We start from the raw sequence: 21,745 nt of genomic DNA, 5'->3' as shown, positions 1-21,745 counted from the left end.
TGTTCCTATAACCACCCTCCTCAAGGCTCCCTCATAGTCACTGTGACTTATGAAAAAGAGAGTCAGGGACCCCAGGCCTCTACTCTGAAAGGGAAAGAAGCAAAAAAGCTAGGTCTGTTCAGCAGGGAACTTTATTCCACAGGAGGTTTACAGCTTAGTGTTGCAAACCAGCAACACTGGGTCGCTACAATTTCAGCTGGTGGGATAATGTCCTGAAGTTCAAAGACAAGCTTCCTGAAAGCAGAAGTTCACTGTTACAGTGGAGGAGGACAAATTAGTTGCCAGAACAGCATTGCAAGCAAGTCTGGATGCAACAAACCACATGGCTTGAGCTATGGCTTCCTCCATCACTATGCATTGTGCATCTGGCTGCAGTCATCAGGTCTTCCCGTGGAGGTGCAACAAACCATTCAAGACCTCCCATATGAAGGCCCCTTTCTGTTTTCTGATAAGACAGATGAGGGGCTTCGTAGCCTTAAGGACTGAAGAGTGATCCTTAAGTCTCTGAAGATTTATACACCAATAGCAAAAAGAAAGTTGTTACACTGACAGCAGTCTCAGAGGTTTCAGCTCTTCCTGCCATGTGCCCAGGACACAGAAAAAAGTGGAACAGAAGTTACCACATGTCCTCCTCCTCCCACCTCTTCTGCAGCTGACAGTTCTAGGCAAACTGGGTCCTCTAAGCATTCGTTTTGACCTGTTGGTGGAGAGCAGTCTACTACCTACCAGAGTGCCATCTTTCCCCACCCCAATTTTTGCCAACTACTTATCCCATTGTGAGCTTTAGTAACAGAGCCTCCCTATGCAATTTTCTTTAGGGATAAGGTTTTCCTCTGACTTCACCATAAATTCCTGTCTAAAGTGGCTTCTGATTTTCCTATTAACCAAATACTTTATTTACACTCTTTCTTTCCAAAGCCCTATTTGAGTAAAGGGGAAGAAAACTCCATACTCTAGATATTAGAAGAGCTTTGGCTTTTTACCTGGATAGGACTAGACCATTCAGATCTTCGTCATGGTTTCAGACAGAACGAAGGACCACCCACTATCCACCCAGAGGATCTCTGCCTGGATTTCCAGCTGTATTAGTGTGCTATTGACTGGTGGATATCAAACCTCCACATCAAGTGGCGGCTCACTCAATCAGATTGCAGGCAGCTTCTGTAGCCTTTCTGGCTTATGTACCAATGCTGGGCATTTGTAGGGTGGCAACCTGGTCACTGCTCCATACGTTTGCCTCTCGCTGTGCCATCTCTTATCAATCTAGAGATGATGCCAGATTTGGAGAGGTGGTCCTACAATCCCTGTTCAAGTAGACTCCGAGCCCACCTAGAGCTCAAATGGCTTGTGAGTACCGACAGTGGAATGGACATGTGCTATCACATGAAGAAGAAAAAATGGTTACCAGCCTTTCTGTAACATTGTTCTTTGGAAACATGTTACATATGGGCATTCCATGACCCACCCTCCTTCCCCCCTCTGAGCCTTCCTGATAGGAAGGAACTGAGGGGGGTCAGGGCAGCAAAGTCCTTGATACCTCTGTGCAGTGGTGCAGGGCACCAGAGGGTGCTGACAGTGCTCCAGCAGATACTGTTGAGGGGAAAATCTCCAACAACTGTGCATGAGGCGCGCACATACCTGCAGTGGAATAGACATGTGCGATGCATTTTGAAGAACAGCAGTTACAGAAAGGTACGTAACTTTTTCTCCAGTGCTCAGCCCCACTCGTGCTGGGAGCAGCAGTTATAGGGAAAGTCTGGCTTTGCCGTTGTGGCCCTAGGGTAGAGCATGCTCAGTCACTATGTGGGGATGGCGCATATGCAGTCTGGTCAGATAAGAAGCTGTGAGGGAATGGAGCACACTCAGTGAGGATGGAATCATCTGACATTCTGGCTGCTAAATTCTAAGACAAGCATGTGTAAACTGTTATTTTTTTTCAAAAGCTTGTATCTTGACATATTTGGCAGATTTTTACAGGACTAGCATCCCTTAAACAAAGGCCACTCTCCTACCAAATATGAAGTCCCCGCCCCACAGCATACGGGCACTTGAGCTGTTCAAAGGAAAGGTTGTCAGCATTTTTTAGCAAGGGGAAAACATTTTCCCCTAGTTTCTTTCTCAGGAATGGCTCAACCGTTATGGCTGAACTTAAAATACATAAATAACTCAATCAGTCTGAGGCAGAGACCCAGCACGGAAACATTTAGCACAAACTGTTAAAGTTTGGCAAAATTCTAAACAACTGAAACTAGGGTCTTATAAAAAGTTATGGGAAACCTTAATAATAGATGGCACTTTCAGCTGCACCTATAATAATAAGATGTTTTTGTATGGGTTAGCTGTGTGCACAATTGGTAGATGTAATAAGCTGACTAGTAACAATCTTCATGATCACAGTTCATCTCCTGCCTACACGTTGTTTGCAGATATCTGTTGGCATCATGGTAGACTCGAGTGTATAAAAACCTACCTCTTTCTGTTAGAATAATCATATGCATTATTTGTAACAATAATAGGTGCAACATTTTCAGATCCAAGTGTGATTTTGTTTTCTTACTTGACTGTCTCTTTAAAGATACATTTTGAGGTGAAGTAAAGCTTGGGAGAAAGTTTAACTTGAGAAAGAGACAAGATTGAGTTGCTGGGGCACTTATCTCTATACAACAAAACATTATACAACAAGACATTGACAAAAGAGATGTACTGATGAGGTTCAGGAAAGGGAACTATAGGGAGCAGGAAATGGGAGCATGCTGGTTTTCTTGCCTTTAGGGTTGTGTGTACATAGTGATTATGATCCAAAACCTGCTGAGCTCTTGATCAAGTAAGTGTGGGAGACAAACCTTGAAGTTGAAGAATGGAGCGTCTGCAGTTTTACTCACTGGTAGTGGTAAGTGCATCCAAGGTTACTTATAGTTCCTTTCTTGTGCACCAAAATGCATAACATATTGGAGCCTAAAAAAGTTAATGGGGGGGCAGAGTTGGGAGGAAGAGAAAGGAGGCAGATTTTCTGATGCCTTTAATGTCTTTATTAGGAGTTCAGTGCAGACTTTGAAGTTTCCCAGCTCTATGAATGCAACTGGATTGTGGTGAATTGTTCAACTCCAGCCAATTACTTTCATGTCCTCAGAAGACAGATCTTGCTGCCATTCAGAAAACCAGTAAGTAGCTTAATTGATATTGTTGTCTAATTATAATACTAAACCACTTGCATGCGTTGTTTTGTTTGTATATAACATCTGACAGAATGGAAGATGTATGCATTTTAGTATTTCTCCATGAAACTCAAGTTGGAGACAGAGGACCTGATTAATGAAATCTCAGCTTTGCTTTCTAGAATTGTACGGCCTGGGTTCCAGCCTAGCTTCCTTTTGTCCAAGCAGATACCCACCTACATGCTTTTTTTTTTTTTTTTTTAAGCACTAATGCCTGGGTGTTGCTCAAATGGGTTTCGTAAATTCTGTCACCTGCAGACATAGGTACAAGTGCTTGAAAAGTGCATGTGTGTGTTTGTGCACAAAAGGAGGACACCTTCTGCAAAACAGGCTCTTCTTAGCCTTATCTACAATGATTTTTGTCACTCTTGCAGACACTTAGAGCATACGTGCTGCTCTGATGTAAATCATGACTTGCTCTGGTGCAGGTTAGTCCACATTTCAATTGGGGTAAACTGTATACTATGTCACAATTCATATCTTTGCATTGCATCTGCATTAGGGATTTGCTTTGGTATAGCTATACTGGTCGCTAAAACCACAATGTAGACAAGGCATTAAAGATGAAGTTGAACCTGATCTCTGTATAATTAAGTTGTGGTGCCCTTATGGTCCAGTTGACAAAGGGCTTGTCTCTAAGCATTCATTCAGTTTGAGATTCTCATCCTCTCTATCTCAGGTTTAAGGCCAAGTTAGCACACCTCTAATGACTTCTCCACTGTGGGAAGATTTGTGCTAAGAATGAGACCCTTTCCAAGGGCAATTGCCTTGAGTTACATCAGATCCTAGTGTGACTTAAGCTTTGTTCGATGCCATCCCATTAACACTGAATAGCACAAGTGTTTTTAAGGAACCTCAGTGCAAGTTTCTGAAGCAATTTGGATTCTATACAATTTGAAGCCTAAAATTCACTAGTTGGATGTTTATCATTAAACAAAAGCGCAAGAGGTTTTTCTGATGGTTCTCTACCTTAGTCCAGCTCAAAAATTTATAATTCACACTAATTTTTTGTGTCCTCAGAGGGCAATAGTTATGTAGGCTGGGACTTTCAAAGGACCCTATGGAGTTAGGGAAATTCAGTTGGAGTTGGGTGCCTAGTTGCTCTGGGACTTTTTGAAAATCCCAGCCTTAGAGTTTCCTAGCGCCTAATCAGTGTCAAAGAATATAGATTTTTTTCCATTGTTTAGTTTATTCCCAAACCCAGTCCATTAAGAATCTGTGATAGAGTACCACATGCAGTATCCATTTGTGTGTCAAGAAGAATAATGTGTATGTACAGCAGGCAGTGGATCAAGCAGCAGCTTCTGAGAGTTATAACAATCTGTATTTTACAGCTTATTATCTTTACACCCAAGTCGCTGCTGAGACATCCTGAAGCTAAATCCAGTTTTGACGAAATGGTATCTGGTAAGTCAAGTTACAAATGTTGTGAACTCACAAGCATCTGTATGCAGTCAGCGTGCCAGACTATGTATTCAGAATGCTGAGTATCCAGTCCAGAGAGAGCTAACTTCACCTTGAGGAGCTTGCATGCATCTCTCATTGACTGATTTCCCTAGGAGTTGCCGTGTGCCAGGGTGGGAGAGATCTGGCCTGGATTTTGAAATGTAATTCCTATGTCAAAATAATCTGCATCCAAATAAGGAGAGTTCTTAGACTTCAGTTTCAGTATATAGTGGCATATCTCATGGCCAGTTGCTCTCTTAATGGGAGGGTTGGATGCGGGGTGGCATTCATCTCTCTGCAGGGATCTTCCCATCCTCCTAGGTCTGTAGGGATCCATCTTCATCATTTGTCTTCATTTAAAAAATTGAAATGTTCTTTGTACTGCTTTTGACAACTCCATGGTTTTAAATCATTCCCCCTTGCTTCCCTTTCCAGGAGTGGTTCTGGTTCCACTGACTTGTCACTTCCTTCCACTCCCAGTTCTGGGCCTGCCTTATCCCACTGCTAACCTAAAGCAAGATCCTAGCCAGTAAAAGTGAGGCGTTAAGTCAGTGATTGGCAGTCTGAAGCTTTGCTCTTTGTGCTGGACAGCACCAGGAGGCAGTGGCGGCAAGCCCACCATCTCCATGCAACCAGGAAAAAAGGAAAGGGGGTGTGAATTTGCCACCCAATGTGGCACATGCAGAGAGAGGCGCAGAATAGCTGAGTGGTCAGAAAGCGTAAACAAACAAGCAGGGCCCTCTGCCTAAAGCTGAGTCGTTGGACACACTGGCATTCTAGCATTGTGTTTAAAGGAAAAATTATTGGTCAGATTTTCATCTCCTTAGACCTTAGGTTTGTAACCTTTGTGTCATTTGCACCATCCTCCACAGTAATTAATGAAGCAATTGTTGCCATTAAGTATTTGCTTGGTTTCAACTTTGTTCCATTCTCCTCTTCTTGAGGAGATTGTCACTAGGAAAAGACAGTGTGTCCTTTGTATGAATGCAGTGCCGATCATCAAAGGGATTTTCCTGGATTTGATTGTGTTGTAGCCCATAGAATTAGTCAGTCTGGAAACCTCACACTAATGAAATTCGGGATTCATTAATAATTGTGGTCTGGTTCCCTTATATGCTGTCCACTCTTCATTTATTTCCAGGGTTCCCCATTGATTTTACATTAGCCCACAATAGTGGCCAAAGCCGGTAATTGCTAATTCAGATGTACTTGTGTTACTGCTGTAGATGACTTTCTTTTATATCTGTGAAGGCTGAGGAGTCTAACTCCAGCTGACCCAATAAAGCACTGATTCTGAGTAGTCTTTAATGATGAACTCTGGTTCTCAGTCAGACTGGATAATTCTGACATAAATCAGTTTTTCTTTCATGCATTTATGCCTGTTTTGCTCCCTAAGATGAATGACACATTTATTCTCCTGATAAGTGGGTGTGTTGTGTTGGTTCAGACTTGGAGGTCATGCTGCTATTTGCAACCTCACAGTTGGCTGATTAAAACTATTTCTATATCAATCATAGAAGCGAGCGATGGATGAGACCTATTAGACCATCTAGAATTACTCCCTATTGTATATTCTAGTTTTATGTGGCCCAAGCAAAAGGGCTTGTACCTATTCTCTTGGGAGATTGTTCCACAGGGAAAATGCATCCCACTGTCAGGAAGTCCTTTGTGATAAGCAGCCTAAATTGTATCCCAGTACTCAAAGCTGTATGCCCAAGTACTGTATTAATTCTTTTTTGGGATAATTCTGTTTTAATGTCTCAAACAGAAGGTCGTGATCACACAATACAACAAAAACGCTAGTTATGTAAAAAGAAAAGGAGGACTTGTGGCACCTTAGAGACTAACAAATTTATTTGAGCATAAGCTTTTGTGAGCTACAGCTCACTTCATCGGATACAGACTAACATGGCTGCTACTCTGAAGCTAGTTATGTACTTGCTTACATAATAGAAGCTCCATTATAACCATCCGTTCTGGCTATTTGAAGGTTTTTGCTGGTGCACAGCCTTGTAATATATACAAACACACATTTTTAAAAACCTATTGTACTGGAATGAAAAGTAAATTTTCAGCATATACCAAGCATTCTTGCAGACTTTCTAGAAGTATTTACTTAATTCTGTAGCTAAGATTATTTTGGAAATAAGATTTTTTTTTTTTTAAGGTGGCATGTTTAGTTGTTAAAAATGCACCTAGGTCAGCTATGCGGTGCTATTAAACCAGCTCCTCAACACCAAAAATACAGGTTATAAATAGGTGATGTATGAGACAGACTAATAATATCCGGTAATATCCTGGACAAACCTTATTGAATTGAGTTAAACCTTATTAAATTGAGTTTTTAATATCTTTGAAGTGCATTACTTTAAAAATGCAATCATCTGTGTGTAATTGAGGGACTGTGGATACTTCCATTGGAAGGGTAAATAGGAAAATAGCAGGAGGTGATTAGGAAAATTCACTCATGTTGTAACATCCCCAGAGAAATTCCATCCCCTTGAGGGGCCTGTGTATGCTAATTCAAACTGGATTCTCTAGGGACCAACAGACAAAGAGAGGATTTTTGATAAATAGCTGGTTTTAAACTGGTTCAGAGTCTTCTTTCTGGTCCAACAAATGGACAGGAAGAACCCCTGGTCCAAGGTGAGCCTCAATTCTTAGGGAAGGGTTGGAAGGACTTGTCACCAACCAGAACCTTTATCAGAGTGAGAGGGTAATCTCAGGTAAGCTTATTAGCATGTGTGTAGGTTCTGTTGTTTTTCTGAAGTGCTTTTACCTCAAGAATAAAATAGGCTTACACAGAAAGAGCTGTGTGGTATCTGTAACTGGGGGCAGTCAGACTGTTAACTGTCTCTGAAGAGAAAGCAAGCAGAGGTGCTTGGGTAGCCTGTCTTTCCTGGGAATAACACAGTGAAGACAGGGAACTGTGCAGCCTGGAAATACCCTTATCAGAAGGGGGGTGAGATGAGGGTCTCCACCCAAGGAAGGCAAGGGCTGGGGAGCTGGAAGCACGAGAGGGGGTGCCCTTGCTGGACCACTGAGGGGAAATACAGGTGCAGTTTCCCTGAACTATAATAATGTGAGCCTAGTACCTGGCATGACAAGAAAGATACCAGTCTTGAAGTCGTCCGTCCCATTAAGTTGTGAAGACTTGTTTATCAGAAACCCTTTAATGCACTCCCTCTTTGAACTGGATGGTATTTAAATAACCTATGTCAAAATCTGGAGTCTGAAAAGATCTAGGAATGTAGAGGATGGGGTGATACAGTCTCTTGGGTACAGAGCACTGTGACAACTACTCTGTGGATCACCCAAGATAGGGCCGGCCTCAGTAGAATTTCTTGACTGAATGTGACCATCACTAGAAGAATGCATTTTTATTTTAATTTTTGGTATGACTAGGTACCAGTTTCAGGCGTGTGATTCCTGAGGATGGGTCTGCAGCGCACGCACCGAATGAGGTTAAGCGGGTGATTTTCTGCACAGGGAAGGTGTACTATGATCTCATTAGAGAGAGAAAGAATCAAGATTTGGAGAAACAAGTGGCTATAACTAGGCTGGAGCAGGTGAGTGCCCTGAACCTATTGAAAACTCAGACTTTGGGAAGAATCTCAGCCAAGGATTGTGACTGAGCCAACTTTTAAATCATTAGCAGTTGCAAGACATGATGATAATGATCATGCTTAACATTTATATAGCATGTTATATCTTCCAAGACATCAACTAATCCTCACAAGCTCCTTGTGAGCTAGGGAAGGAGTAGTTTTCCTATCTTTATTGTAGTGATAATGAGACCAGCGAGGTTAAATGCCTTGGCTGTATAGCAAATCAGTGGTAGCAGAGCCAGGATTAGAATTTGGTAGCTTCTGGTTCCTAGCCCCATGCTCAGTTTGCTAGATCAAAGTGTGTCTTGAAAATGGTCATGTTTGCCAAGAATGACTAAATAGTACAGTTCTCCAGTTTTCCCAAAGCATCGTTGGCAAAGGATTAAGTGCTACAGAAGACATTTTCCCTGAAGCCCTGTGCATAACAACTATACTCCAGAGTAGCAGAAAAGTGTGCTTTTATACTTGTTGTTCCCAATGGTAGTGAGTACTGTGACGTTGCAGAATGTGGTTATTTGTCTTTTAAATTTAATTTTTACATTGTAGTTACTTATATTTACTCTGTTAGAATGAAGTGCAATAATTTACAAGAACATACAGGTACTAGGTAGCTTAGTAGTAAATGGATAGTAACAATTGCAGTGCCCAATATTTGCCATGGACAACCTTGCTTTACGTGATATCTGTCCATGTAAAAGAACGCATTGCCATTTGTTTTCAGTGTATTATCTCTTTAGATCTCTCCATTCCCCTTTGATCTGGTAAAGGAAGAGCTTGAGAAATATCCTGGAGCTGACTTAGTGTGGTGTCAGGAAGAGCACAAGAACATTGGCTACTATGACTATGTCAAACCTCGTTTCCGCACCATTGTGAATCACACTCGGCCCATATGGTATGAGACTTACTTCCATGTTTCCTTTGCATCACGGGCATGATTTGCCTTCCAGGCTTGATACTGGTTTGTTGCTTTGAGATGGGGTGATGCATGTATGGAAAAATCAAACTCTACACACCTTGAAAGGTCTGAGTTTTGAGGCTTCCATCTCCCTCCTTCTTCTGTTTCAACCTGGTCTTTATGGCCCCAGTGTGTGGTCTACACCGAACTCCCTTGCTCTGGTTGGTCTGCACCTGCATTGCTTACCTACTATGGTGGGTCAGTACATAAACAGTGCAGCAGTACATTCTAACCATCTCTGCTATCCTAAATCGTGAGAGCCTGGTGATCATCCCAAACCAGAGTCTCTAACAGGTGACTTCATTTTTAGTTAAATAAAAATCCAAAGCGATTTATCAAGCCAACACTCTTCACCACTGTCTATATCGTTTGGCCCTATCGCACTTTCATGCCTTATGTTTTATCTTTTGTACTTCTGAATGGGCTACTTTTCCCTTCTAAAAATCCCATTTCAAATTGTGCTTCTCTGGAGGAAACAACCATTGAATGGAACAATATCTAAGCCACTAAGCTCCCTTCACAGTTATTTTTCCAGCCTGTTTGCTCCTATATCACTGTAGGGAGATTGGTGCAAGAATGATCCGATTCTGGTCCCTACCTCGCCAATAGCAGCCTATCTAATTAGTGAAAGCCACCCCTTCCTCCACTCACATAGACCCAGACTTCAAATAGATCTGTTGGGCCAGGTCTTCAGCTGATGACATTGTCATAGCTTTGTTGAAGCCAGTGGAACCTATGCTGATCTATACCAGCTGACCGTCTGCTCTGTAACAAGAACCTGCAATATCACTTCGAATCTCCAGTGGAGCTAGAACTGGAGGCATGAGAGCAAGTCTCTCATGGACAAAAGACAGGAGAGTTTTCTTGTCTTATACTTACGTGTTGTCTAAAGCTGCTGTTTAGCAGTGTATTCTGTCTACATTACATGTACGCATCCTTGTTAGTTTTATTGTTCTATCTCTTCTCTCCTCGCTGTTGTCTACCCAATTGTCTCTTGTGTTACAAAGGTATGTTGGCCGAGAACCAGCTGCTGCTCCCGCCACAGGTAACAAGAATGCTCACCTGGTGTCACTCAGGAGATTTCTGGACACAGTTTTCAACCTGGAGGCCTTTGAAGGAAAGATGTTCTGACTCTGAGACACGATCTCCATGCAGAATTGTTATAAAACAGCACTTCCAAAGGAGTAAATAAAAGCACATGGGAAAACTATTGAGGATTTTGGTTTTTGGCTTTCTAAGAAAATAGGTTGTGAGTAGATCTTCCCCTCTAAAGCACTGTAGGCAAACTGGGGAATGAATGAAGGAATAAAGCCTTTATAAATGTCCGTAAAAGGTAACTCCAGGTATAGGGCTGCTCTGAGGGTAATAAGGCCAAAACAATGGAAAAAATGAAAGGGGTGAGGAGTTAGGGGAAAGTATATTAGTCTCCTGGAGTCACAGGACACCCAATTCCCACCTTAAGTTGAATTGAAGCAATTCCTTTTCTAGACAACATAGTTAATTGACCAACTCTACATAGCTATTGGAGGCACTAACAGTGTGCTTGGCACTTGGGAGACATGATCCCCGATCTAAAGAGTTACAGTCTCAGTAGACAGAAGGCCATTCAGACAGGAAATGCCCTACCTGGCCAGCAGATTGCTTCCATCATAGAGCATGGCGGGTTTGGTATGTATAGGGACAGAGCCGTGGTAGCATTGCTCTGGTGGGACAATGTTGAAATGATCTGTGGAAGAAATGAGTTTCAGAGCTCTGAATGAAGAGGGAGAAATGAGGACGTTTCAGACTCACGGAGCAGGATGGAAAAACCAAGGACAAGCCTGGGAGCAGAAGGAAATAGTGAGGCAGAAAGGATTGAGTGAAATAAGAATAGATGGAGAGGAAAGGTGGGCTTGGGGCTAAGCTGCTGGACTGGCGTTTAGAAGTGTGTGGTTCAGTTCTCTGCTCTGCTACATACTACTTGTGTGACCTTGGGCCAAGTCACATACTATTCTGCACCTCAGTTTCTCTTCTGTAAAATGGGAATAATGTCTCCCACTTTTTGTCTGTCTTGTCTACTTAGACTGTGAGCCCTTTGCGGCAGGAGCTGTCTCTTTCCATGTATATCTATGTGCCTAGCACAATGGGACTTAATCTCTGTTGGGGTTGGTAAGCATTGCTGTAGTAGATGATACATAATTAGCACAGGGATGTGGCCACAGGTGGAGTCATGCAAAGTCTTGAAGCTGAGGACAAGAAGCCTGAACATGGTGACAAGAGGAAGCAATTGGAGGGGAATGATATGATCCTAGCAGCACACAAGGAAGATGATTTTAGCAGTGGCCATTTGGATACGTTGGAGGGTGGTGAGGAGGGGCAAAGCAAAGCCATAGAGGGAAGGTTGCCATTGCTGTCACCTTAGTCACCTGTGTTAGCTGTAGCAATTGGCTTGGGTATGGGTTTGTTTATTTTTTTTTTAAGATGATGTAGAGAGAGAACCAGCTAGATTTTGGTGATGGCCTCTGGAGAGAGGAGTCTATATTTGACTCCAAGGTTCTGAGCCTTGGAGGATGGGGGTGCCCTTTACAGCAGTGAAGCAGGAAGAAAGCGGGGAAAGGGTTTAGGAAGAAAGATAAGCTCAATTTTTCTGTATTAAATTGGGGCTGATTGGACTGGATAAAACAGAAGAGGTCAGGGATGGGGGAGGTAGATTTGGGAGTCACTGCTGTAGAATTGAAGCTTTGGGATTACGAGTATGAGAGGTAGATGTGGGACATAACGGGACCAGGAACAGAACCTTGAGGAATGCTAGCAGTAGGAGAAGAGAGTCAGCACAAAGGGACAATTGACAGAGCAGCTGGAGAGACATGAGAGCGCACAGGATGGTAAGGGACTTTAAAGGAAATCAGCTGGTTATGCATGGATCCATTTCCGCTCCTGTGGTGGCCCACAATTCGAAGCATCATGGCAGAGAAAATAGTACAGAGTCTTGCTATGCAGGTTCTCTGCTTCTAGACAAGCCCATTCTTCCATTTTACTGCCAGAATGTGGCTTTTTTATCTCCTAGGTGCTTTCATGCCCATTTGGGGTAAGGGGAACAAAGATTTGGCCCTTTATTCACTTTTGATGGAAAGTCAGTTTTCTCTGTATGGTTCCCTGTTCTGTGCAATGCTAAGTCTCCAGCCTGATTCTCTTCACTTTTGCTGGAGTAACTGTTGACAGCAGTGGAGTTACTCTTCATTTATACTGATATGAGAAGGGAATTGGGCCTCTTGTTTTTTGAGGTTTGGTGGTTTTGCTGTTACTCGCTGCCCCAAGGCCTTTGAGTTTTTATTGACTTGTAATTGTTTCATTTTCTTAACTGCCTCCTCAGATACTGACTTCCTTGGAATCTGAAATATGGATGTAAAAACTAGCCATTTCTAACAGCCAGGCTGATCTTCTCTTAAAACAGCTCATATACAGCATGATTTCAGGCTTAGAGGAATAGAAGCTGAGATGATGTGATTGAAACATGCTGCCAGGTAGAACCTTGTGTTTTTGAGGTGTGTGATTCTTCTAGGTTTCTGTAGGTACCTGAAATCATTACAAATACCCAAGAGTGAAAACTGGGGCTGTACAAAATGCTTGCAGTGAAGTTTGAAAACAGTGGTGACAATTTGATTGTGGAAACGGTCCAGTTAGTCAAAACCTTCAAAAATTTCATTGTTACCTTGAAAACAGGATCTTTTTTTTCCTTGGAGACAACATTTTTAACTTGATTCAACTTGCAAATGGAGTTACATGCTACTGTTAGCACATTATGCAGTTTAAGCAGGAGCTCATGTTCATACAAAAAATAGTCCCTGTTTTCTGATAAATAATCCAGTTTTGAAATTCAAAATAGTATTCAGATGAAGATGCACTTCATATCCCAACATGACATTGCAAAAAAAAAAAATTTTTTTTAGAGCCTTGTGGAAAAAACATTTTGAAGGCACAAAATCACATGCGAATCACAGTGAAATCACAAAAATGTTGACCAGCAACTTGGCAAAATAATTGCATGTGGCTCTAATTAGAAGGTGCAAAGAATGTTACCCATCCTAATTTTACTTCCTATGCTTCAGTTTCACTTTTGCATTTCAAGCTGGACTGACTCTTTCCTGACCCCTCTTTTAAACCTGGATGAATAAAAGAGGGCATTGAAGAGGTGAAGGGAGGGCGGAATCCGAGCAGGGAGGAGGTGTGGGGGGGGAAGCTATAGGTGAGAGAGAAGATACTTCTGAACACTTAATTAACCTGTAAGGCACTCATTAGTGCAATATAGATAGCTCAGAAGGAAAAACAATGTACATTAATTTTAGATATTTGACCCCTCTGTTTTGTCTCATTCTCCTGGTAGTAATAAGCTCCTGCTGCTTCTGCTGTCATAGGCACCTCTTGTGCCAAAGAAAGGAAAACATGCTGTCTTTAGAAGACCTTGTTAGGGCCAGGGGACCAACCACTTGTTGATAGAGCCAGCCTGGCAGGCCAGAGTCAAACCCTGGGGAGCACCTCTGGGGAAATAGTGGCTAATTTTACCACAGAGACCCTGCTTGTTAAACCATCTGCCAGAGTGCTACTGAAAAGACATTTGATCCCTGCTTTGTTATGTCTTGCCCCTTCTCCTGTTCTCTCCTTTGGTCTTCAAAGTGGGGTGCGCGCACCGCAGGGGGTGCGCAAGGTAATCGATTCGGGGGCGCAGCAGGAGGAGGGCCGCCGGAGCAACAGGGCAGCGCGGCAGGAGGAGCACCGCCGGGCGGGCGGCCCTGAGTCCTCCGGCCCGTGGAGGAGCAGCCCTGAGTCCACGGGCCCGTAAAGAAGCGGCACTTTGCCCTTCAAATTCGGCCGGAGAGAAGCGGCGCTTTGAACGGGAAAGTGCCGCTTCTCTCTGGCCGCTGGCTGCGCGGCTGCCCCGGCTCCTCCTGAGTCCTCCGGCCTCTGCTCGCAGGGCCGCATTCCTAGAGGGGCTTTAGAGCTGCAGGCCGGGGCCCCGGGGCCCCCTTAGCCCAGGGTCCTGAAGCCCCTAAAGCCCCGGCGTTCCAGGTGGCCTTGCCTGTGCGGCGGGGGGCAGCTCCCAGAATTGTGGCCCTGGGGGTGGTGCTGCGCTGCACCAAACAGGAGCTGCCCCAGGTAAGTGCTCTGCACCTCCCGCCTGCCCCAGCCCTGAGCCTCCTCCCACACCCCCACCTTGAGCCTCCTCCCGCACCCTAACTCCCTTCCAGACCCCGCACCCCACCCTGAGCACCAGCTGTATCAAAGTGTTAAATCAAGATTTTCAAAAATAAAAAAAAAATTAAAAATAGTTTGTCATCTTTATCATTGTTTTTTAATTTCTATTTTTTGTGTATGTTTTATAATTTACATAATATATTAGTACAGTATATAATTTATGCATATATAGGGGGGTGCTCAAAAAAATTTTACTGATAGGGGTGCGCGGTTAAAAATGTTTGGAGACCACTGTCCTAGAGCATAGGATTTAGTGGTATCAGAAGCCTGGCTTCCTCTACTTTTATTTCCTGCCCTGGGCCAGCAGCTCTGAGTGGGTTATCTGGAGCAGGCAGACTAACCTCAGGTGAGCTCGTTTCACATGCAGGATTTTTTAATGAAAGCTGCTGATCTCCCTAGGAACACCACAATTCCTCCTCTTCTCTGGCAACAAGGCTGGCTTGTCCCTCTGCAGGACTCTAGCTGTTCTCTTCCAGCCCTAAAGGTCTTGCAGTGGCAGTGAATCTTCCCTTCCTTGGGCCACGTGCAGTCCTCTCCTCCTGCAGGTGCAGACAGCTGCAAGATCACCACAGTAAGCTGTGCAGGTAGGAGGCCACAGGCTGTATGGGGTATTTCACAGCTGCTATATATTGGGGAGGAAGCGTGGCCAGTGATTCCACCACATGACTATACCTCCCTGTTGCTGCTACAGTCCAGGGGCTGCAGTGGTAGCAGCTAAGCAGTGATTCAGGAACATCATGTCAAGCCACTGGGAAGCAAGTTGAAGGAATTCTTCCCTCAACCCCTCTTGGATTCCCTGCCCAAACTATGCTTACTCAGCCTTTGTGTACTGCAGCGCTGGGGTGTGCTTGGTCTGTGGGCAATAAGGTCTGCCCCTGTGTTGCTGCTGCTGCCATTTGGCCTGTGATGTCACCAGGATTGATGGGCCAGACTTTATCCTACTGTGTTTTCTTAAATAGTTGATTGATGTTTAACTGTCCTTCAGATCTCAAAGTCCATCCTCTCCTCGAAGTGAGCAGTAGCCCATTAAAACTGAACTTTGCAGCTGAGAGTTTCAGCCAAGAACACAACCAGGACACGAGCTTTCTTCAGCATCAGAAACAGGTGTACACCTCCTCCGATCTGTCCCCTCTGCCTGCGAGATAGCAGGTTAGTGGAATGATCCATCTGCCAGAGTAGATGCACAAAGTGATGAGGTGCTCACCTATCCCTGGCATCCAAAACCAAGCTTAGTACATTCAAGAGCCTTAATGGTGTCCCTTTTATATTGGGCTGCATGTCTTGGGTTCTTCTCTCACCTCTGAAACGTAATAGTTGATTCAGTCTTTGAAGTTTAACAATCTTTTTAGATGCTAGGAAATTACTGCAAGTTTAGACCAGTCAAATTTGTCTCCTATTCATTCCTATAGCTGAGAACATGATTAGTCTTGCATTGGATTGTGGCCACTAACTGTTATTTCAATGCTGTTATAAATGCATATTTCAGTGGCAAGTGGGTGCAGCTAAATAATGGTGGGACTATTTATTGTACTCTGTGTGCCATCTCAGTACAACACGAAATATTTCAGTCTTCATTTCTGTGATAGATGCACGCATGGCTCTGTATTCACAAAAGTAGAAAACAAAATTAACATAGAAATAAAAGTAGTGAATGACAGGTTTCCATTTTCATTGTGTTTCAGATTGTGGCATTCTGTTTTTTTTTTAAAAAGAATCCATCCAAGAATGTAAAAAAATATATGTATAAATTCTCTTATGGCTGTTTTTGACAGTTTCTCCTTTGAGGATTGGTATTAGCATCCCATTCATAAAAGTGCTGGCATCTCTCATTTTGTCTGCTTTCTCTGTCTGTTTTCTACCTTAGTGGAGGTCATTGCACTTTAGTAAAAGGGATGGAATTGAGATATTTGATAGGGCAGAAAAAAGTAAAGCAGTAGATGGTTTTGAACAATCTGATTAAAAATAATTGCATGACACTGAGGTTAAAATAAAATATTTACCTAATAAAAAAAAGTTAGAGCAGTGTAATGAGTACATTACTTTGTGCCAAATCAAAGCGTATTTATAAACTATCAGAGCCTTATTTTAAACAGCTGTTAGAGGCCTCTTGGGAGTAACATTTTGGTTCAAAAAGGTTATTTACTTAGCAAGTTTCTACTGCTTAGGCTTTTGCTGTTGGCTCCATTCACTAGACAGTAAACTTTCAAAACTCTCAGTTGAGAGTCACCGTTAGCAATAAAGCATGACAATGAATAGCCAAAATCCTGCCAGTAATGCCCAAGCTCTGTTTTAGTTTCATTAATGTATGATCCTGCTGCTGTGCCGGAACATGACTTTTGAATAAAAGAACATTTGTGGACCTTGAATGAAGGCTCCTAAAAATGAGTGCTTGTGTATTAATTCCAAACTCAAGTTTCCACGGAGAGCCAGAGGCTTGGCATTTCCCACTCCTTTTTTAAACAAATGAAATAAGCTAGATGTCTCCCTGAACGCTTTGAAACAGAAGGCTGTTAACACGTGCAGTATTTGGGCTAGTGTATCTTATGTAAAACAGAAGTGGTTAATATTTGTATAGTGCTTGGAAAGAGGTCAAGTATTATAGGCCCCATCCTGCAAATCTTCTGCATTTGAAACCTGAGTCATTATTAAGTGACATATCAAGGTGTTTCTTCACTGAAGAGGAAAAATGCAAACCACCACAGGATAAGAACGTATCCATTGTGTCGTATTTGCCAGTGCGATCTCTTACCATGTGTATCCACAGTAGATTGCTTGGGTGAACAGCCTGTGATATGAATTTTTTGTTTCCAGTCTGTAATAAAGAAAATTAAGAGTTTGATGATTTTTAACATTATTAGCTGAATGGGTCCTTTCCGCTTTGCTGTCTGTTGTCTGCATCACCAATCTGCCATAACAAAGGGAAATCACTTTCTTAAAATGATGGGACCATTCAAACTTTGTTTGCACTCATCCTAAGGCAATGCGAGGTAACATCTATGACTGGAAAAGAAATGGCAGAGCCTGCTCATTGATCATCGATTTTAACAACAAACCCAAAAAACAAACAGGAAAAACCCCACCCCTCTAAAAACCTTCATTTTAGGGTGTGATTTTTCAAGAACTATCCGGAGAAGAGACTCTAGACAAAACCCAACAACTTTTACCTTCCTTTCTTTGAAACTAATGTTTTCCAAGTGTCATTCAGTAAACTAAAAGCCCCTGATTTTTGAAACTTCTTGTTGGCACACTTGACTAGAATGTAGTTACATAGCGAACCTATTGTGAGACTATGTATGCACATGAAATCCTAAGGTATCCTGAATCCTATATATACATTAATCCTGAAAAGAGGACACAAACCATTGTGGTAGCAGGTCTGTTCAAATAGCTAGGAAGTTGTATGGTGTCAGTACCTGGATATTAGAGACACAAGGTGGGTGAGGTAATATCTTTTATTGGACCAATTGCTGCTGGTGAGAGACATAAACTTTTGAGCGCTTTAAAAGATATTACCTTATCCACCTTGTCTCTGAAATAACTGGAGGAAGAAAGGGCTTCCTTTAGACTTGTAAAAAGAAAAGGAGGACTTGTGGCACCTTCGAGACAAACAAATTTATTTGAGCATAAGCTTTCGTGAGCTACAGCTCACTTCTTCGGATGCATGAAGTGAACTGTAGCTCACGAAAGCTTATGCTCAAATAAATTGGTTAGTCTCGAAGGTGCCACAAGTCCTCCTTTTCTTTTTGTGAATACAGACTAACATGGCTGCTACTCTGACTTGTGTGCTGTACACTTTATTTACTTGAGTGATATTGCAAACGGTGATAATCTTCCTGGAACAGCACCATGTTTTGGCACTACACACACAGCTGGGTGATGTATTTGGCTAGGGTAAGGGAGAAGCAGAAGTTAACTGAAACATTCTGTGAATTTGTGTCAATTCACTGAATCGTTTCATTTGGGCGGGGGGGAGGGGGGGGGCTGAAAAAGTCTAAAACATTTTGTTTTGGCCTTTTGGAAACATGTAAATGTTTCAGTGCAAAATGATTTGGCCCATTGATTCTTATTTCAATTTTATTTTTTAAAGGTAAAAATATCCCAAACCCAAACATTTAATTTCACTCGGGTGGAATTTTTTTTCACTTTTTGCCTCAATGAAAACTTTTTACAAATTTCATTTTGGGTAACATGAAACTATCTTCTTCTTTTTGGGGCTCAGTTGCTGAGTTGGAAAATCAATTATTCGCACAGCTCAACATGCTGTGATTCGTTATGACATTAAAGGCTGCGGAATTTGGTGTGTTAACACAAACCTGTACTTGGATTTCAACAGAAGACCAAAATAAGGCACAAAACTCAGCAGTCAGGGGGCAAAAGGTTGATTCTAACAGGCATTGTAGCCTTCACAAATACTGTTAAACAAAGATGGCTGCTTCGCCCTGCCTTTGGATAGGGCAGGAATGACCATGCACTGATTTTAAAGTGTGAGGGGAGAAGAGGAAAACTAGGACTCAGTAGTTCATAAAGTGTGGTAGGCATCCATCCCGCTGTGAATCACAAACTGTCTAGTTATTGATCTTGTCTTTATTACCCATGCTTAAAAAATAGTTCATTTATTCCTGTTCTGAATGCGCTTTGCTTATGAAGTATATACAATGTGAAACAACGTGGCTTTAGACACTACGCTGCAACCATCTAAGTACAGTAGATACCTTTTAAAATCTGACATGTTTGTTACTGTGAGTGCAATTCTGGGCACTGCTGGACTCTCAGCACACATTGACTTCAGTAGGGGAACAGGTCACGCAACACCTTATAGGCTCGGAGCCTATAATTCCAAATGAGTGGATCCTAGGGAAGCTGACCAATTAGTGGCCGTGACCTTGTAGTACTTCACTGGCAAATGGTCAGGCCAACCCTGCATATTTTAGTCAAAGTTATCCTCATTGCCTATAGCTGAGACTATTTTTGTGGTATTTCCTTAAAATACATTTCCAAAATGTCAGTCCTACATCATTAATAAAGTTCATTGTGAATGTCAAAGTCACATTTAGTCCTGACTTAACATAGCCTTCAAATTATTTCTACTCCTTTCACTTTGTTTCTGGGAGAGGGATGGAAACCAGCTCTTTAGAGCAGTGTCTCGCAGCCTTTCCAGACTACTGTACCCCTTTCAGGAGTCTGACTTGTAAGTTGCACCTCACTTTAAAACTACTTGTTTACAAAATCAGACATAAAAATACAAAAAAGTGTCACAGCACCCTGATACTGAAAAATTGCTAACTCTCTCATTTTTACAATATGATTATAAAGTAAATCATGACCCCCAGCTAGAGAAACACTGATCTAGTATATAGAGCAGTATAAACAAGTCATTGTCTGTATGAAATTTTAGTTTGTACTGACTTTGCTGGTGCTTTTTATGTAGCCTGTTGTAAAACTAGGCAAATGTCTAGATGAGGTGATGTACCCCCTGGAGGACCTCTGCATACCCCAAGGGTACACATACCTCTGATTGAGAACCACTGCTTTAGAGACAGTAGAAAGCAAGTCTAAGGGCCAAACTCAGTCCTGGCATTCAAGCAGCAAAATTAATGGGGTTACACCTATTTATGCCAGGACTGAATTTAGCCTCAAGTATTTAGAAGGCGGTGCTTTTATTATTGGAAATTGTAAATGCAAGGGCCCCTTCCACACAAATCTAATAATAATATTTGGGCCTCAATCTTGCAATCAGAACTGTAGCTCAAATCACTGCACCCACATGGAGCTCAATTGATATAATCAGGTTTTATGTATCACTTTTTTACCTGCTTGTTGCATGGCCATGCAGAAGACATCTGTGTTTCAGGTTTCCCATCTGTAAAATAGTGCTACCTAACTACCCCATGTGAGCGTGCTGAGGTTCCTTTGCAGAGTGTTTTGAGATCCTTAGATGAAAGAATTTTGCGCTTCCATAAAAACTATTCGAACTCCTCTATCCCCAGTGGCACCTTTTGTTGGCTAAGAATGACCAGTCTTTCCTGGCCCTTGAAGTGGTCCCTAAGGGATATGAGACATGGCAGCAGGCCAAGCGAGGGAAGATTACGCTGTTGCTTTCTGTGCTGCCTGTTTTCTGTAGACAAAAGGTTTCAGGTCCTGGACTTTTGATTCAGCACTTTTCATGAACACCAATTTCATTCCAAAACCAGAAAACCGTGTAGACTAATGAAATAGCTGCAGCTGAGTCTGGTGCCTTGGGTATGTTGTTTCCTGTTGCTCTGCCACTTCTTTAGGTTCCGTGGTAGCAAAGGCCAATTCAGGAGCGAAATTACATGTCTTACAATGCTTTAAATCTCAATGCCTGATCTCTACCCACTTTAATCAAAGGTCTTAACGTGTTGTTTTATCCACCCTCAGCCATTTTTGTATTTCAGCATGTAAGGTGTTGCACTGCAACAGGAATATTGATGTGATGGAGCCCACGGATTATGTAAGGCTGATTCTCTGGCCAAGAAACAGGGTAACATTAAAGACCAAGGACACAGATTCAGTTAACTTTCCTTAGTCTTCAGAAAAAAAACAAGATCGGAAATCCCTTGCACTCCGAAATACAAAATGAACATTTTTGGCTGCAATGAGCAAAGAGCAGGGTTTTTTATTTTGCATACTGACACTTCTTTGCATTCGTTTCCTGTTTCTTATTTTAATCTTTTCAGATTTTAAACACTTCCTGACACTTAGTTCAGATGTAGCTTTCATTCTTGTTATTCCATTATTTTAAAATGTGGTTAATTACCTAAAAGAGAAGATGAAAAAACTGGGGGGCAGAGGGGATTTATACAGGAAAGGAAAATGTCTTTGGGTTTGTTGCTTTGCAGAATTTCTCAAAAGCTATTTAATTATTGATAAAGTTCATCAGCCAATTGCTTCGTGAGCGATTTAAAAGTAATGTAGTCATTAAAGGTAAATTTAAGATCTAGCCTCTTTGGTGGTGGGTTGGGGAGACCAGACTAGTTTTAATAATAATTGAAGATGCCTTCTCAAATGAAACACAAACAGAATTTCTATTGCAGGGCTCCTGTTGGTTCTGCATCCTATTAGGAGTCCCATAAATATCTTGATTCCCTTTACCCATGTTCAGGAGTAAGAGAAATTTGTGTTCTATTAACTTTGCTCCTAGCAGATTGGTATTCTCTTCTTCCACAGAAAGACTCCTGTGAATGTAGGAATAACCAGCAGAACCTAAAGGAATTGCTTTCTTATCTCTCAACCTTTGAACCTGCCCCTCTGTGATGGAAGCAATCAAA

At 42.3% G+C, this 21,745-nt stretch overlaps 1 protein-coding gene across 3 annotated transcripts in view; it reads left to right on the top strand.

Moving 5' to 3' along the window:
* OGDHL (oxoglutarate dehydrogenase L) overlaps window positions 1-10,355 on the top strand; it is a 97,932-nt gene extending 87,577 nt beyond the window's left edge. For all 3 annotated transcript variants that reach the window (XM_077821478.1, XM_077821479.1, XM_077821480.1), the window contains 5 exons: window positions 3,036-3,161; window positions 4,550-4,622; window positions 8,067-8,230; window positions 9,007-9,161; window positions 10,232-10,355. In XM_077821478.1, the coding sequence (XP_077677604.1) occupies window positions 3,036-3,161; window positions 4,550-4,622; window positions 8,067-8,230; window positions 9,007-9,161; window positions 10,232-10,355 (642 nt within the window). The remainder of the gene's footprint in view (window positions 1-3,035; window positions 3,162-4,549; window positions 4,623-8,066; window positions 8,231-9,006; window positions 9,162-10,231) is intronic.
* Window positions 10,356-21,745: the final 11,390 nt, after the last annotated feature.

This window comes from Eretmochelys imbricata, chromosome 7 (genome assembly GCF_965152235.1).
Source record: "Eretmochelys imbricata isolate rEreImb1 chromosome 7, rEreImb1.hap1, whole genome shotgun sequence".
In the NCBI taxonomy this organism is placed as follows: Eukaryota; Metazoa; Chordata; order Testudines; family Cheloniidae; genus Eretmochelys; species Eretmochelys imbricata.
The sequence above is the reverse complement of the archived record's forward strand: the minus strand, read 5'-3'. Positions and strand labels throughout refer to the sequence as shown.